This window comes from Etheostoma spectabile, chromosome 11, assembly GCF_008692095.1.
Source record: "Etheostoma spectabile isolate EspeVRDwgs_2016 chromosome 11, UIUC_Espe_1.0, whole genome shotgun sequence".
Classification (NCBI taxonomy): Eukaryota; Metazoa; Chordata; class Actinopteri; order Perciformes; family Percidae; genus Etheostoma; species Etheostoma spectabile.
In genome coordinates, this window is record NC_045743.1 from 2183587 (window position 1) to 2200702 (window position 17116).

General features: G+C 41.0%; 1 protein-coding gene across 2 annotated transcripts; it reads left to right on the forward strand.

Moving 5' to 3' along the window:
* Window positions 1–16981, forward strand: creb1b (cAMP responsive element binding protein 1b). 2 transcript variants are annotated; one of them, XM_032528909.1, is made up of 8 exons: window positions 1–141; window positions 9063–9172; window positions 9361–9507; window positions 9604–9704; window positions 10260–10411; window positions 11264–11449; window positions 11866–12019; window positions 16609–16981. In XM_032528909.1, exons 2-8 carry the CDS (start codon window positions 9071–9073, stop codon window positions 16724–16726), a joined length of 960 nt encoding a protein of 319 aa, XP_032384800.1. In that variant the 5' UTR covers window positions 1–141; window positions 9063–9070; the 3' UTR covers window positions 16727–16981. The 2 variants fall into 2 exon arrangements, with proteins under 2 accessions (XP_032384800.1, XP_032384799.1); XM_032528908.1 differs by lacking the exon at window positions 16609–16981 and adding an exon at window positions 12250–13086 and having other exon boundaries at window positions 2–141.
* Window positions 16982–17116: the final 135 nt, after the last annotated feature.

Genomic DNA, 17116 nt, shown 5'->3' on the forward strand with positions numbered 1-17116 from the left:
TGCTTTCTCGTTCTTCTCCAATCTCCGTGTTGTTGTTCCCGGTGACGCGGCGGAGGTGTAGCCTGACGCGGGCTCTTACGTGTCGGCCAGAATAAAAGTGGAGCTCCGGAGGCCCGGGAGTGACGAAGGGAGTCTGTATCGGTAAGGAGGCAGCGGTGCCCGGGTCTCAGAGAGACAGGTCGTGGCCGAATAAAGTGTTGGTCTGGTCGGGTTCGGCCCGCAGGAAACAAAGAGATCATGGCGCCGCGGTGTGTTTGGAGCAGGATGGAGGGAGGGGAGGCTGCGGCTGTTTGGGAGAAAGGGAGCAAATGTGCGGCTTTGATAATGAACCAGGAGTGACAGTATGTGGGTTAACACAACAGAAGCTGGGATAGGACTTTAGCGTTGTTAATACACTCAAATGACAAATCACGCTATAACAAACACACGCATGTGCAAAGGTGTGCGCTGTTTTATAACGGCGCATTCATTGATCCCATCAGTGGCGATATGTTCATTTATTTCTGCTATTTGCTTGATTTAATTTAATGTTTGCAATCTCATATATAATATTTCTGACTCCTATACATGCTCAGCTTGTCGATAATATTTTGTTTCTATTTTCCATTCATTTTGTCTTGATAGAAATCGGCCATGCGGGCCGTCGCGTTGGGTTGCATGTTGAAAACATGAACACAGGCCTGGAGATTTAACAAGCACCTTGTATTGTTAGTTTGAATGGTTTCTTATCTCCCGGGATGTGACCGCTGTGTGTTGAGGGGGCGTTGCCCGGCCATGTGGCACTGCTGTCACACTTGTAAGTGATTTTTGAAAAGCAGAGGGAGAAATGTGTAAAGCCAATCATGCAGCAGAAAGAAACTACGCACAGTGTGAGATCACTGAACAACACGTTCCCAGATCCACACTCACTGAGCCGCCTGCAGTCAGATCTCCGAGGCTCATAGGCTCCTTTTATTATAATGATGATGTCTGCAGGTGGATTGGTTCAGAGCAGGAGGATCAACAAGAGTTTACAGTGTCCAGAAGATTCATTACTTTCTTCTGTCTAGTAAGACGGGGTTGAATCACAGGGGTTAGTATCAGTGGCAGAAGTAACATAAGTACATTTACTCAAGTACTTTATTTTCCAAAAGTACAATTTTGAGCTACTTGTACTTTATTAATTAAACCGACGCATTATACATTCACAAATATTTTAAATAGAATAAAATTAAACAATTAAGTTACTTTTATATACAAAAACGTGTAGTGTATACCTAGTGAGACTTTGGTTTCGCATTGGGAATGAGGGTAGTGCCAAAGGTAGTTGTATGGTCATGTGCAAAACCAGCATAACTGAAAGTTATACTTTTGACTTTATTTCATAGGCAATTATTGTACTTTTGACTTGAGTGAAACTGTCACCAAGAAGAAATAAATATAAACTAAATAAAAAATATCAGAAACCAAGATTCAAGACCACTTCATTGTTATTATAAACTTGTAACCACTGTATCACCACTCCTCATTTTGGCCTTCAAGATTTTTCTGTATTCATTCATTGCATTCTCCACTTGGTTTTCTAATATTTCCCCACAGTGTATTCAAAATGAAAAGCAACACCTTTAACTAAAATGCAATCCATTCTGACACCACCGCAAACTACATCCTCCAGAATGACTGCGCAGGTGAATCAACACCACTCTGTGTCAACAAAAACTCATAATAACACAATAAGATTCATAAATGTAGGATTTATGTCAGGTTGCTGTTTAATTAGCCTCACATTGTCATATTCATCATATTGTACATCGATTGTAAATTTAAGCACTATGCAGGAAAAACAAAAAAAACTGTAGCGTGGTTTGTAAATTGTTGATATTGTTGAGTACCTTGTAATGCAAAAGAGCCCATTTATTATTTAATTCAAAAAATAATTTGATGCCAAATCATTTGTATTCTTTCATTACAAACTTATACAGCTATTTAAGTCATAACGTCTTACATCTGCGTAGGACATGGCACAAATGTACATATGGTCATTTAAAAAAAACAGTAGGGTTCAGTGGGTCACAGTTAAGGTACTTTGAGACAAGAAAAAACGTGTTTATGTTGTTATTTATGGTGTAATTAACGTTGATGGAAGTGGTCAGTGGCAGAAATGGAACTACTGTGAATTTACAGGTGGAACCACGATAAATAAGATCAGTCAACGTGGAACATCATTGTCCTGTCCTGTTTGAAGCTACCTCAGGACCAGTAATCTAACAATTACCCTGATGTTTTCCTAAATGCTCCACCACATAATGAATCAAGACCAGATGCAGATGCTATTATCAAATACCGGGCCCCTACGCGCTGTTTTTTCAGCACCCATATTTTTCATACGTATTGTATGCTACTGGGGGGCAGCGAAACCAAATTTTCTTTACCCGACTTGAAAAAGAATTTCCCATTTTTTTAGCATCGGGGGGTTCCCAACCCCCTTTTCCCTTTGCAGGAAAATTTTGGGGAAAATCCTTTTTTAATTTAATTTTTAATTTTTAATTTTTTTTTTATGTATCATTCAAACAAGAGTTATCTTTTAGACACTTTACAATGATAAGGGGCTGACCCCCCCCAAATTTACCGGCCCCCAAAAATCCTTTGAGTTCCCTTTATTCCTTTTTAAAAAAAATTTTAAAATAAAGTAAAAATTTTTTTAAAAATCTGCGGGTTTATTTTTTCCAAAAAAAGGGGCCCTTTTTAAGGACTTTTAAGACCCCTTGGACCTAGGGCTTAAATGACCTAGGGCCCCAAATGTTAAACCCCAAAACTTTTTTTAAAAGTAAAATACATTCCCCTGGGGGCCCAACCAAAATTAGCTTTAAAAACCGAAAGGTTTTTAAAAGGGCTCCTTTTGTTTTTGTTTTTCCCTACCCCCCCTCTTTTCGCCAAAAAGGGGCAATTTTCCCAAAAGCAGATGAAAAGAAATGTCCCCTTCTTATATGAGGCCCCCTTTTTTTTACAACGACAAGGCAATATTGTTTTTTTACTTAGGGCAAAAAAAAAATTTCCTTTTATTTATATTTAAATAAGCTTTTGGAGCTTTTTATCTTTTCCCCTCCTCCCGTTCTTTTCATTCCGGGATTACGATTTTTGACTGGGTTTTGATTGACGGAGGGCAAAAACCAACCCCTTTCGTGGTTTTTAAAACTTTCCCTTTTTGCAAACTATGTGTACACAACGCTGTTCTTCATGTGTAAGCCCCTGGTTTTACTTTGGGGAAAAAACTCATCTTGGGGGCGGCCTTCTTAGTGTTTTTAAAAAAAAGGGATTTTTTTATGCTATCATAGGGCCCCCCAGCTCTCCCATTTAAAAGGGCCCTTTGCCCAAAAAAAATAATACTTTAAACTTTTAAAAATGGCGTTTTCCCTCCTAATTATGCCTTTTTTTTTTTTTTTTAAAATTTTATTTTCAATGTCTTTTTTAAATTTTTATCCCCAAAAAAAACAGAAAAAAGCCCCAAAAAAAAAACCCCAAACCAAACGGGGCTGCCAAAGGGAAAACAAGATTTAAAAACATGTCTTTGGGGAAATTTTATATTGCGGGTTTCTACACGTTCCGTGTCAAAAGCAAAACAATTTCAATCAGGCAGGGGCACATCCTACCCAAAATCACTGTTTTTTTAAAATATCAAAGACTGGTCCCCCGGGTGCCCCAGAAAGCGGTTTTTGTTTTTAAGGGTTTTTCCTCCTATCCTTTTCCTCTGGATGATTTCCCCTCATTTCATTAAGCCATTTTTTAAACAGGGGATTTGGGGGGCTTCCGTCCCAAAAAATCATTTTTTTTGCGGGAACCTTCCCAAAATTAGTGCTTTTTGGATCTCAGGCGGGTACGGAGGTTTTTTTAACCCCAAAGGCGCCAGCCTGGGTCAGGGCCAAAGTCCAAATTAAAGACCAACTGAAAACCCCTGAAAAACATCCAAAAACCAAAACTTATGTAATTTAACTAACCAAAAAATGTGGGTACGAAACCCCCCGCACCTTCGATCGACCACACAAGAAAAAGTGACGGGGGAAATTTTTTTGCATTTAAGCTTAGAATAGTTTTAAACGATGACAAATTTATATTTAATCATTTAATTTTTGCGTTGATAGGGATGTTAAATTTTTTTGTCAAAACTTCAGTCCGTACGTTGGGACACCTCCAAACCCCCAGTTTTGTTAGACCAAGCTTCTCTGGATTGGGGGTGGATGCGGGGAGGCGAACAGGGGCACAAAACAGATATTAGGTTGGGCCGGATTTAGGGGGAACACATTGAACGAAATGGGGGACCCTTGGGGGCATGGGGTTTCCCAAATTTTTTAGTACACCTTTTGCCTAGGGGCCTGATTTGAAAAAATCGAAAAGATAGAAATTTGGGAAATTAAAATTTCGGGCCCGCTGCCAAACGGGGAAAATTTCCCCCCCCAATATCGGGGGCCCGGGGGGCAAAAAAGTCCCTTTTTCCCCTCCAGGCTGCAAACACCCCTTCCGCTTGGGAGGTAGAATGTTTATGACCTATGGGGGGGGGTAAAGAAGGGTTTTTCCCGGGGGAGCTTGCCGGCCTTCCCTTTTCTGAAATTTAGGTACCCAAGGGAGTTTCTCAAAGAAGTTTTTAACCCAAAAATTTAAGAGGAGGCTCTGTTTTGGAAAAAAGGGAAGGCACAAAGAAGGTGCCGGGTGTTTCCCGCTGCGCTTCGTGTTTTAAACCCCCAGGGGGAAACGTTAAAACCCCCCGGGCTGCCCTGCCGCCATACCTCAAGGCCCCCTTTCATTGGCTGCCCAAAAGGATTCCTGAAATTTTGGGGGGACCCAAAACCCCCCCCCCCCTGGAGATTTATGCAGGTGCGCTTTAAAATTTTTGGGTAATGCGCCTTTTTACCCCCCGATGAAAAGGAAAAACAATTGATTCCCAAATTCCCTTAAAAAACTGAAATGGAAGATTGGCAAAACTTAAATAAGTACCAAAAAACCCAGGAGAGCCACCCTCTTTATTTCATTGATTTTGCCCCCCCATGGACAGTGGGAAAGATCCCCCACTTTTCTTTTGTCACCTTTTAAAATTCGTGATCATTTTAGCCAAAAATTTTTTAAATAATTGCTTTGGGTTTCCCCTGGTATTTTGGCCCAGAAAAGGGAAATGGGCTTTTTACCAGGGGAAAAGGGGAGGGGTCCCAAAGGAAATTTTGGGTCTAAATGTCAAAAAGGGGCATAAATTTAAATCTTTTCCCCCAGTTTAAATTTTGACCGGAAGTTTGCCGAATGAATTTTAAAAAGTGAGGAGGGGGGGAAAAAGACCCTCGGGGCTGAGAGATATAAAAAGATCCCCTGATAAAAACCCCCCCCGGGTTTTCCCCCCCCTATCTTAAAGGGGGCTTATGGGCCGGATGGTCCGATCCCTATCGCAAGGGGCTCCCCGGGCCCCATCCAAAAAGCGGGGGGACAGCGGGTCCCCGGCTGACTCCGCGGTGCCAAACCCGAAGGCCCAGATCTATCCCATTGTGAGGATGGAGGTTTTGGGGAGAGGGTTTAAAATTTTAACCCCCCGCCTTTAAAGGGTCCCCAATTTTCCAAAACTCCCCAAATTTTTTGAGGATAAGCCACCTATTTTGGGCAAAACCTTTGGGCCCCATCAAGGCCAAGACACTGCTCTGGGGGGCCTGAGTTGCTGGCATTATTTTTTTTAGGGGCCGTCTACATTGCCAAAAAGAAACCCCACCTGGGATAAACCCTGTTTTGGGCAGGGGGTATAAAATTTGGGGGAAATTTTTCCTTCCCAACCGTTTCTAACACCTTTTGACAGTTTCTGGTCAAAATTGAGGATGCAAAGGGGCCCTTTTTTTTCCGGGTCAGTACCCCTTGGGCCTTTTTTTTAAAAAAGGCAATATTTGCTTCATACCGCGACCCCGGAATGCTTTGTTCCCAAAAGGGCCTTGATCCCCTAAGGGAGAGTGGGGGGGTGGGTTTTTTGAAATGGGTTATAAAAATCACAAAACCCAAACCCTTTTTGGGGCCCCTGCTTTTTCCAAGGGGAAAAGGGGTTTTAAATTTCCTCAAATAACCTCCTCCCCCAATCTCGTTAAGTTTTCCAAACCCAGAGACTCTCTAATTCCACAAAGGGGGTCAAAAAAATTATGAATCCCGGCTAAATTTCACTAGATTTGGGGAATAAATTCTGGAAAAATTAAAAATCTTTAAAACGGTATTTATTTCCTTAGGGGTTTAACCCCAAATCTCCTGTTTTTGGGTTTTTTTTTTATAATTGGGCAAAAAAAAAAAAGCTTTGCCTGACACCCTTCACGTCTAGCCCAGCCCCCTCCGGTTTTACACCCAACTCAAAGTGTTTTTTTTTGTTTTATTTTAAATATGAGTTTTTCCAAAGTTTTCCTGAGAATGTATTTTTTTTCCCTATTTCAAATTCAAAAACCCTTTTTATTTAACTTCCTGTTACATAGGTCCCTATAGGGGCCCCTTTAAAAGCTGGAAGTGCATTTTTAAAACAACCGGGGGATGCGCTGTTTTCCCCCCCTTTTTTTTTAACTTCCAAAGAATTTTTATTGGGGCCCCTCCCTAAAAACTTTTAGGTTTCCCAAGCTTGGGGTCCATAACTTCCCCCCTGTGGCAAATTTGGGCCCCAAGAAACTCCCCCAGGCGCGCAGACATGTGCCCTAAATACTTGGGCCCACACAAACCCCCGGTTAAAGCGCCAAAAGTAAAATTTTTTTTGGCAGGGTGGGGTTCAATTGGGAAAAATCCCGGGGCTGTGTCCGATACATTAATTTTGTATTATTTTGTACGATATTGGGTTTAAATTTTTTGTCCACAAAAAAATAGTCGATTTCCTTTTGTTGATTTTTGGGAAAGTAAAGTAGGGAAAAATCCCTTTCCCTCGGGTGTTGCAGTCTCCCCTATACAAATTAAATTTTTTGGGGTTTAAAATAGGTTATTCAAAATTTTGGGCAGATGCTATGGTTTGGTTTAGCCGAGAGGAAAATCTGTCAAGGTATGGTCAAGGTAAAAGTTAAAGGCCCACCCCTAATTGATTGGGGTGCTGAGGGCCGGGAATTTGGTCAATACTTTTTCGGAAAAATTTTGGGGCTCCGTATTTGGACCGGATATGTTTTAAAAAAATGACAGGGAAAAGAAAAACCCAAAGGGGCTCCAGTAATATATATACCTGCCATTTGGATCCGGGGTTTCTTAAGTAATTGGAATGGAATACCCCCTTTCGAAAAAGAAAGGCGACAAACCCCCGGCTTTGGGGGGTTTAAAAGGGGACTGATAACTTAAGACCCCAAATTTTCCCCTCCCCCCGCCTCTTTCTGGGAGCTTTTATGTAGTTTTTTGCAGAAACACTATTCGCTTTAAACGACCCAAAGGGGGCCAAAAAACCCTTCCCTCGCTTGACTACCTGCCCCCAAAACCGCGCCCCATTCCGGGAAACCCGAAAGGTACTCATTCTTCTGGTTTTTACCGTTTGGGGGTCAAATGGAGACTAAACCAAAAAGGAAAAGGGGTGCAAAACCAAAACCGGCCAAAAAAGAGGAAAAAGGGATAAACCAAATTTTTCTGGCAGCCCCCAACAACCTCAAACAACCGAATAAACCCCACCTCCCCCCCCCCCACAAACTTCCCCAAAAGAACTCATTTTCCCTCTCATACACTTCGAGGGCCACCGGGCTTTTGGCCTTTTTCAAGCCCAAATCTAACCACCCCAAAATTTTTCCTAAACAACCGGGGCCCCCCTAAACCCTTTTACAAAAACCAAAATTGAAAATATTAAATTAAAATTTTTAAAAATACCGGGGGGGCGTGATTGTGAAATTTTTTCCCTTTTTGCTTTGTTTCAAAGGGGGGTGAACCTAACCTGGTTGGCAAAACACAAACTGTTTAGAACCCCTGTCTAGTCCTTTCCCGTTCCCCGCGCAAGCGCCCACGAACTCTACCCCTTTTCGGGGGAATTTAATATCTTCTGAAGGGCCCCTTGTGATGGAAGTGGACTTTGGGTGGGAAACGCATGCTGTGCTTTTATTTTTACTCGCGCAGGGGGCCATGGGTTCACGGGAAACCCCCCTCGCTGCTTTCCTCACCTCGGGGTTATCTGGGAAAAATGAAGATTTATGTGCACCATACATGAGGGACTTTGTCGAGCGAGCCGTTTTTCATTTTCTTTCTCCTGAAAGTGGTTTGGAAAACCCCGGGGGATGTTTTGCGGGGGTTTACCCAAAGGCCAGAGGCTCGTCTACTGGGCCCGGGGTAGGACGATGGGCACGGGCAAAAATTACCGGCTTTTGGAAATGATTCCCCGCCCCCCCAACATTTTTGGGAAAGGGGCGCTTACAAATTCGGGTTGGGTTTCCCTTTTCCTCTCCTTTTTGGAAACCCCACAAACTTAACCCTGTTGCGCCTTTTAGCGGCCCTCTAAGTCATTTGTTTTGGCCGGAGGAAAGCGTTCCCTTTCTGTAGCTTTTGATTGGGGTCCCCCCATACCAGCAGACGAGCAAACGTGGTCTGATAAACCCTCTCGCTACTTGATCCATTTTTGGGGCGCCCCGGGTGTTTTTGAAAAAGACTGGGAGGGGGTTTGCTTCCACCAGTAAATCGAAACGGTGTTGAAAAGTCCGGGTCGGATCCTGCTGTTTTTTAATTTCCCCCCTGGGGGAAAGGCCCTGTTGGGCCCCCGGGGTTCCCCCTTTTGCCACCACCCCCCTCCGTAGCTAGCCTCGGGCCCTTTCGGCCCCGTCTTTCTTTTCTTTGGGTTTGGGATTTGCAAAATCGACATTCCTTGGTCTTAAACGGGCACGCAGGCCCATAAAAACAAAACCTTATGATAGTTGCGAGAAAACTTGGTTAAAGACGGCAAATTTAAACAAATACAATTGAACGAGAGGACTCTCGCAGAGACGTCTTACTCCATACCTGCACACTAGCCCCCCCCGTCCTAATTATGCTTTAAGCGAAAGTTTTCCTCAGCATATTCAAAAAAGACCCTAGGTTTTCTTTTTGGGAAGAGTTACGCTTTAAGTTTTAACAGCTTCTCTTCAAATCTTCATCCTCAGCTTAGCTGATGAAGATGGAGTCATTGGAGGTTCAGCAGGGAATGGAGACGACTGTGACTGAGGCAGAAACCCAGCACATCACCCAGGCACAGATCGCTACTCTAGCACAGGTAACCGAAGATGTTAACACCATTAGATATCGGAAAAATAGCCCTTTGCTACGAGGCTCGGCAAGTTGAGCCCGTTTCCAAACATAAAAAAACAAAACAAAAAAAAACGTAGTGCCATAAATGTAAAATAAAACGTTATTGATAAAGTTCACACACATGGCAGACCGCACATCACTTCTGAATTTCAGGTAACCATGACATCAGGCCACGCCTCAGCAACAGGTCCCACAGTAACGCTGGTACAGCTTCCCAACGGACAGACGGTTCAGGTCCACGGAGTGATCCAGGCTGCACAGCCGTCTGTCATCCAGTCCCCACAGGTCCAGGCTGTACAGGTAAAACACATACACTTACAGTCCTAGTTTAAGGTGTTTCATACTTAGCCACAATGTAAAGAACATTAAGTCAGAAGGTTTGTTTGATTGTTCCAGATCTCCACCATAGCAGAAAGTGAGGATTCACAGGAGTCAGTAGACAGTGTCACTGACTGTCAGAAGCGCAGAGAGATTCTGTCACGACGCCCCTCTTACAGGTGTGTGTGCGTGCGTGTGTGCGTGCATTTTCAGGAGACTGGAAAGACAATTGTGATATTTCATAACCAAATCAAACATTGACGTTTTAAAGCTCAAATGACAACACAGCATTTGCTTCATTATTTACATTTTTACGGGCATTTACCTGCATCTATGAATATTTTATCATAATTAATAATGCAAAATGTAGAACAAAACTCTGGGTAAAATTTGCTTTTCTGTGCAAATATCATTTCTTGTTTGTTTTTTTACTTGCTTATATGGTTAATCAATTCTCATTTATTTTGTCCACATTCTGCTTTTTACTTTATATAACTAGAAGTTTTTTTGAATATTAAAAATTGCTCTTTTAAAAATGTGGCTACTTTTCGGTGAAAACCAATGAGGATTACATGTATGGGGGCATAGAAAATGATTATCAATAGGTGATGGGGATACTTAAACCGATGCAATATTTCAGTGGAACATTTATCTCTCATGACAAGCTCAGCTCATGACATCACACTAACCTTGCCCATCCGTTTTTTAACTCCCATTGTTGTTTTTTCCAAAAGGAAAATCCTGAACGACCTTTCATCCGACGCACCGGCTGTCCCTCGTATCGAGGAGGAAAGGGCTGAGGAGGATTCATCAGCTGCTGCCACACCTTCAATCACCACTGTCACTGTGCCCACACCCATCTACCAGACCAGCAGTGGGCAATACAGTAGGTGATGTTTGGTGCAGTGGAGCTTTGTCTGAGGTTGCAGGTTGATGTAATTCAAACTTCATAGTTGGGGATTTGAACTCTACGTGTTCAAACATTACAGCTTGTGTCACAATTAGGAATGGGTATCATTAGAATTGCATTGTATTAGTCTCTCTTTGCCGGACCTACCTCCTCAGTACTGCGGAGGAGCGTCTCGCTAGTATTTCGGGATGGGCGAAAAACATGCTCTGGTTGATTGGCATTTCTTTTAACCAATCACAATTGTCGTGTGAGGCGCTAAGCGCCGGACAGAGCCACACTGCCGCTGCAAAATAGCTTCAGGAAGGAAGTTGTTTTGGTGGAACGTGTGAGTTGAAAAGTTGTTTCGTGCAACAGAAAACTCCGATTGGACAGATAGTCCAGCTAGCGGTCTGGATTTACCCTGCAGAGATCTGAGGAGCAGCTAACTCCTAACTATGTTTTTTATTGCAAAAAACTATTATTAGTTTAAATTATGATTATAAAAAATGTTCAGAACAAGATTAGAATTTATGTATATTCTGCCCTCTCTCTCCCCTTTCTTGTCTTCAGCTGTCCTGTCAAATAAAGGCCTAAAATTTCCCCAAAAAATCCTTTTACATTTTTTTATTCATATTCAAATAAAGCAAAATAGTGTTTGTAGAGAAGCCGCAGAAAAGCACCTTTATGAACTCCCTTGAACCAAATCTAAATAAAATAATCTTGAGATTAAAACACTGAGTGAAGTTCGAAACAAGCACGCTGCTTAAAAGACTATTTCCACTTTTTTATTTCATAATAAAAATACATAATAGTTGTTTCTTTTTTTGTTCCCTTTCACCAAACACACAGTTGCAATCACACAGGGAGGAGCCATTCAGCTGGCCAATAACGGTACAGATGGAGTCCAGGGCATCCAGACTCTGACCATGACCAACGCAACAGCCGCCGCCCAGCCTGGAGCCACCATCCTCCAGTATGCACAGACCAGCGACGGCCAGCAGATACTGGTTCCCAGTAACCAGGTCGTGGTCCAAGGTGAGAGTGGACTGTATTAATGCAGTGGTATGTAACAGGGCGAAAGCTAGATCCTAGATCCATTACGTGAATGTACCTATTTTAGTATACATCTTTCTGCAGAAAAGCACATTTTTCTTTCTGGTCATTTTGTGCTGTTGGTAGAAAAGTTAGCTTAGGTTAATTGTTTACTATTTATTCTCTTTACTTATTTATATTTACTGTTTGTTGTACTTTTTCCCCTATCCCTTACTGCTGCAACAGTGTGAATTTCCTTGTTGTGGGATTAATAACAAATTTTAAATCTTGAATCTTGAAAGACAAAAACATTTCACTATTCTCAGTCAGCCAAACAATTAAAAAATAATTAAAACATTGATTCTCCAGGGAAAAGTGTTTTTATCATTAAAATTAGATCTGATTATCACACCTTTCAGCTGCCTCCGGAGACGTCCAGGCTTATCAGATCCGAGCAGCCCCCGCCAGCACCATCGCCCCTGGGGTGGTCATGGCCTCGTCCCCCGCCCTCCCCACCCAGGGTGCTACAGAGGAGGTCACTCGCAAACGGGAAGTCCGCCTCATGAAGAACAGGTATGAAAAGAGGTGGAATCTGTGTCTTTGTAAGTTTTGGTCTAAACAGTGGCTTTGCTCTTGCATCACAAGTTTCCCAAAATCATATATCTTAACATAACACGTTTAAAAGCCAGTCTGGGGTAGGTGCATTTAATAAAAATCAGACAGTGTGATGACAACAAAAATGACAGCTTTTACAAAAATTCCCCCAAATCCCAGAGACAAATGTTGTCTTGTCCTTCCTACAGAGAGGCAGCCCGTGAATGTCGCAGGAAAAAGAAGGAGTATGTTAAGTGTCTGGAAAACCGAGTGGCCGTCCTGGAGAACCAAAATAAGACACTAATTGAAGAACTGAAAGCTCTTAAAGACCTTTACTGCCATAAATCAGAGTAGTTCCTTCTTCTGAACTCCAAGCTGGGCCAAGTAGCATTTCACTTCTCTTCAACAACTCTTTGACTGTTTGATACTGCCTGCCTGCCTTCCAGTTTACATACGGCTGGCTAATCTAGTTCTTCTTATACAGCCTTCTTCAGTAGACCGTTGATAGGCCTAATACATTTAAAATACATTGTCTTTCCAATATTGGTACACTAAAACATTAGCCGCAATCCTGTGCAGGATCACTTAAAGGGTCAAATCAGCTGCTGACGACGGTTAACATGTTGCTTCACACAGCTTTATAAGCCTGCATCTTATTGTTGCAGATTTGGCCAAAACTCATGTAAGTTAACACTGTCCTCATCACAATCATTGCAGAGATACCTTCATGAGTATCTATGCAATGTAATTTCTTCTGTTTAAAGATTGTTACAGAAGAAGTAAAAAGTTATAACAAATACAGTCCTTACCTGCTTATGAGTTTCTCCTAATGTCAGCAATTGATTTTTAATCATTTCGGGCATTATTAGTGGTGTAATTTACGAGATACACACTTGGTTCCAATAGCGCCTGCACTAAGCTAACAGCTGATAGCGCTAACTCGCCCAATGTTCGACCCGGGAGAAAAAAGATTCTGGGGGGTTGTTTGGCTCCAGGTCATGGTGCAAAGGACCCTAGAGTAAAATTACTCCGAACCATCACTTTAAAGTCATTGTTTTTTTGTTTTTTAAGTGTATTTTTTGGGCCTTTTAGGCCTTTAATGACAGGACAGTTGAAGAAGTGAAAGGGGAGAGAGAGGGAGGAATGACATGCAGCAAAGGGCCGCAGGTCAGAGTCAAACCCACGGTTGCAGTTATATTTACCCTGCACTCCGGTTTAAAACAGCTGTTAAATGATATAAATGAATGTATTCATTGTGTAACTGTACATTCATGTTAGTGAGTTCAGTGTTAAGCAGTCCACCGGCCAAAACTATGACAACTAGATCCAGCTTGTGAAAAAAAATTATTGATTTTGATTATTATTGGAAACATTGTGTGTTCAGAACATACTTTATCTGAAAAAAATTGTACAACAGTTACGAGATGGACATTTCTGTATCAGGCAAGCTCAGTCATTTGCGGTTAAAGGCTTTGAATGAATTATGAATCTCTACTCGAACCAACTCTACAACTAATTGGGCATAAACAATATTTTTTTTACAAGTGTTTTTAAAGATGCTACCAACTGCCAATCTTTTAGGAAGTTAAGCTGTGTGAGTCAGCAGACAGGGGATTGTTAAAAGGGGACAAATTGTAAAGAGACTTCCGACTTTTAAGTTCACTCATGTTTCTCTGCTCCTCCACAACAAATGTAAATGTAAATTAAGATCATTAGCAAGCTGAGGCACAGTTTTAAAGAAATACTATTGTTTATTGCAACCTGGGGTCACATTATTGTAGTTTTCTATTCTATTAGTTATTTTATTCACTAGCTTAAGTCCATCATGGCAGCAACACAAGGGTCCATTTTATCTAAACCAAATTATTTGGAAGTGAATACAAGTTGTCAAGCAACCTGGGTTCTTTGACTGACAGTACTTACTGAGGTTATGCACACAAGTAGGTTTTCAAGGCAAAGCACAATTTTAACGGACATAAAGGTGTGTTCGTGATTTAGATAATTGAGAGTTTGTTTATAACTCTCAGCTCCTGTGGCTCGCTGCGTCCCCAGATATAACTGGGTGAGTAAAATGTTGTCTTTTAACAGATGAGAGTGATATCTAAAAAGATTTTTAAAAATAATAATATTCAGTTTGTACAAAAATGCACATTTGAGTTTATCTAAACACCAGAGACCTAAATGTTTCCCAACGATCATGTCATTGTGCCCCTGTAAACTGTTTGTCGTCAAAAAAATTACCACCATGATCAAAGTTAACATTTTTCTGTGACGTTTTAGTTTTCAGTGTTTTACTATATTGACAGTTTTGCGACGTCTGTTAAATGGTGGTACAAAATGGATTGCGACAAATGTGAGATTACAGAGCCATTTTATTTAATGTGTAGCAGATTCTTTGTGAAATCTACAAGATATAGGCTACAATTACACAAGTTAACACCAATAACCACGAAAACATGCATTCTGTGAAAAGAGCTCCCTTTTGTGGGGCCGTGTGTGGTTTTTGGGAAGATATATGTACGTATTTGTCCATTTATTTTTTTATATTATATCTGTACATAGACTCTACAGCATGTGTAGACCCTTATGTATTTCTGTTTATTTGATATGGAAATTGTTCTTATGTCTTGTATAAAACCAACTTTGCATATTTGTAACATGCATCAGTGTACAATAGAATGTATGTGTGTATTCATGTAATCCACCAGGCCTACCAATGTCATGGCAGCTAAGTGTTAAAGAACAGGCCTTTGGTGGAGTGCCGTATTCTGTTTAGGATCTACAGTGTTTATTTGTAGAGGAGAGCAAGTCTGTTGAGAGCAGTCGGGGTCCACAACAAATATCAGTTTCATAATTAACATAAATCAGTTTCATAATTTACTGGTTTGTTCATTTGAAAACTGCACAGCAGAACTTTCGGTGGCTTCTTCCACATGTTTTTAACTTTTTATTTTTTATGTTTTTATCTCAGCCCAAACGGCCCCATCAGTAACCGTTTTTATATCTTGGAGTTTATCAAATGAAAGCACTGAAGCCCTTTTTATCTTTATTTTATTGTACTTTGACTGCATTTACTTGACTAGTTACATTATATCTTAATTTCAGATGCATGCTTAATTTGGAAACTAAACTGAACTAAAAAACTAAAACAAATTGAGTTTAAGATACTGAATGTGATTTCGTTATAGAAACTCCAAATTCATTAGGTTTCCATGAGTTATATCCTGGTTGCTTCTATTTCTGAGCTGCATCAACGTTTACTCTTAGCCTTGGTAGTTTGACAGGATCAACTTAACTCAAAGTCCACTTAATAGCTTTTTACGACGTTTTTAATTGCATCTCTCAGTCTTTATCAGCAGTTTGCTCAGTTACGTCATTACGTGACCAAGTATGAACTTCAGTTGTGTGATCAAATGTGGACGGATTTGAGTGTGCGATAATAACCCGTCTTTGTTCAAAAATGGTCTTTGGTTTGTCATGTTGATAGCTCCTAAAGCAAGTAAGTGGACCTTGAGGTGAGTTTCACAACCTCAATCTTAAGCTGAGAGGAAATTTTAGGGGCACTTATGCTCGCTCTAACAATTAGAGTGTGTTCCTTTAATGTGTTATGATTACTTTCTAAAATTCATCTCTCTCTGCCAGTTTTATTTTTCTAGTTTAAAACATGTTGATATTGTACATTATGTATTTGTAATTTATAGATGATTAAAGGGTTAAATCAGCTGAAGAAATCACACAGCACCTCATACTGCATAGTGAGTCAGAAGGCTTGGAATCATCTCGTATTGACTCACAACACATTAGCATGTCCCATAGCTGTATGTGTTGTCTCTGGTTTGCTTTCCTATTACTTGTCACAGTTTGGTTTAGAGAAATTTGAAAATGTAGAAGTAATCAGACCCCCACTCACAAACCAGCCTTTTGGCCTTGCTGATTGTAAAGCTTATTTTAGACGAGAGGAAACAGCAAATTTAATAGAATCACTATTACGAAACAACTGATGAGTAACCACGTCCGGGGGTTTAAATATGTGTGTGGGGGGGCTGGGTAGCACCAGGGGAGCACTCAAAACCTTTTTTAAAACAATGCAATTATGATGTATCTTGGAAATCCAGAGTTCTCGCGAAAGCACAATTTGAATTTGCTCCGCAAGTTACTACTTGCCATCGAGTACTGCTGCTCATTAACTATACCTTTGTAGCCGAGCTGCACCAATCACATCGGTGTATCTGATCTAGGCGGGCCGGAGCCGAGCTAAACAGATGGCAACAGTACAGTCTACCAGTTAGCTCCGCTGGTAGCTAAATGAATGGGTCTCTGAAAACTGCACCCTGTGTGTGATTTTCAAATGCACGCTTGGTGCCGCCCCTTGAGATGGGCGACTTTCATTACTCGATGCCAGACCCTTAATCTTTCAGATTTGGGTCTGGATGTCCAAGCTAATTATGATACCTGAGTTACTGAGATTAAAACCTTTGTGTTGTGCATCCTGAAAAAAAGAAATCCACCTCTCATCCAGTGCCGGTGCTGAAAAGAATAATGTTTTGTTGTTGTGTTTTTTCCAACAGCCAAAAGTGTTGTCATGTCCGTGGCAGAATGGTTTATACCCTCCGGCCTCACTTGTGCATGAAGCAGATTGATATCCATGTGTGTAAAAGTATATACAAAGAATTTCTAGAACAGTAATAATAACATGTTTTCTAACTTTTAATGTTATCAGTTTATATATTGCCACTTTTACAAGGTATACATTTACAATGCCATGTATGATATAGTATCTTGTAAAGACAATGTCACCAAATGATGAGTTATATGCAGTTTGTTTCAACATTGCCACCTTATAAAACTATACCAGCCCATTATTGGAAAGTGCTGTTACTCTGACATTACATCACTCTTTTGTAAACACGCTATGTTGCAATAAACTAATCTTGAAAATTGTAAAGTATTTTATTGTGAATTAACTAATGTGAACAATCCATTCATGAATGACACTAAGAAACCATGATGGGGTAATTTGTAAATTTGAAAGACAGGTATGACAGGTAGTTTCCAAGTACAAATTAGTCCAATTAA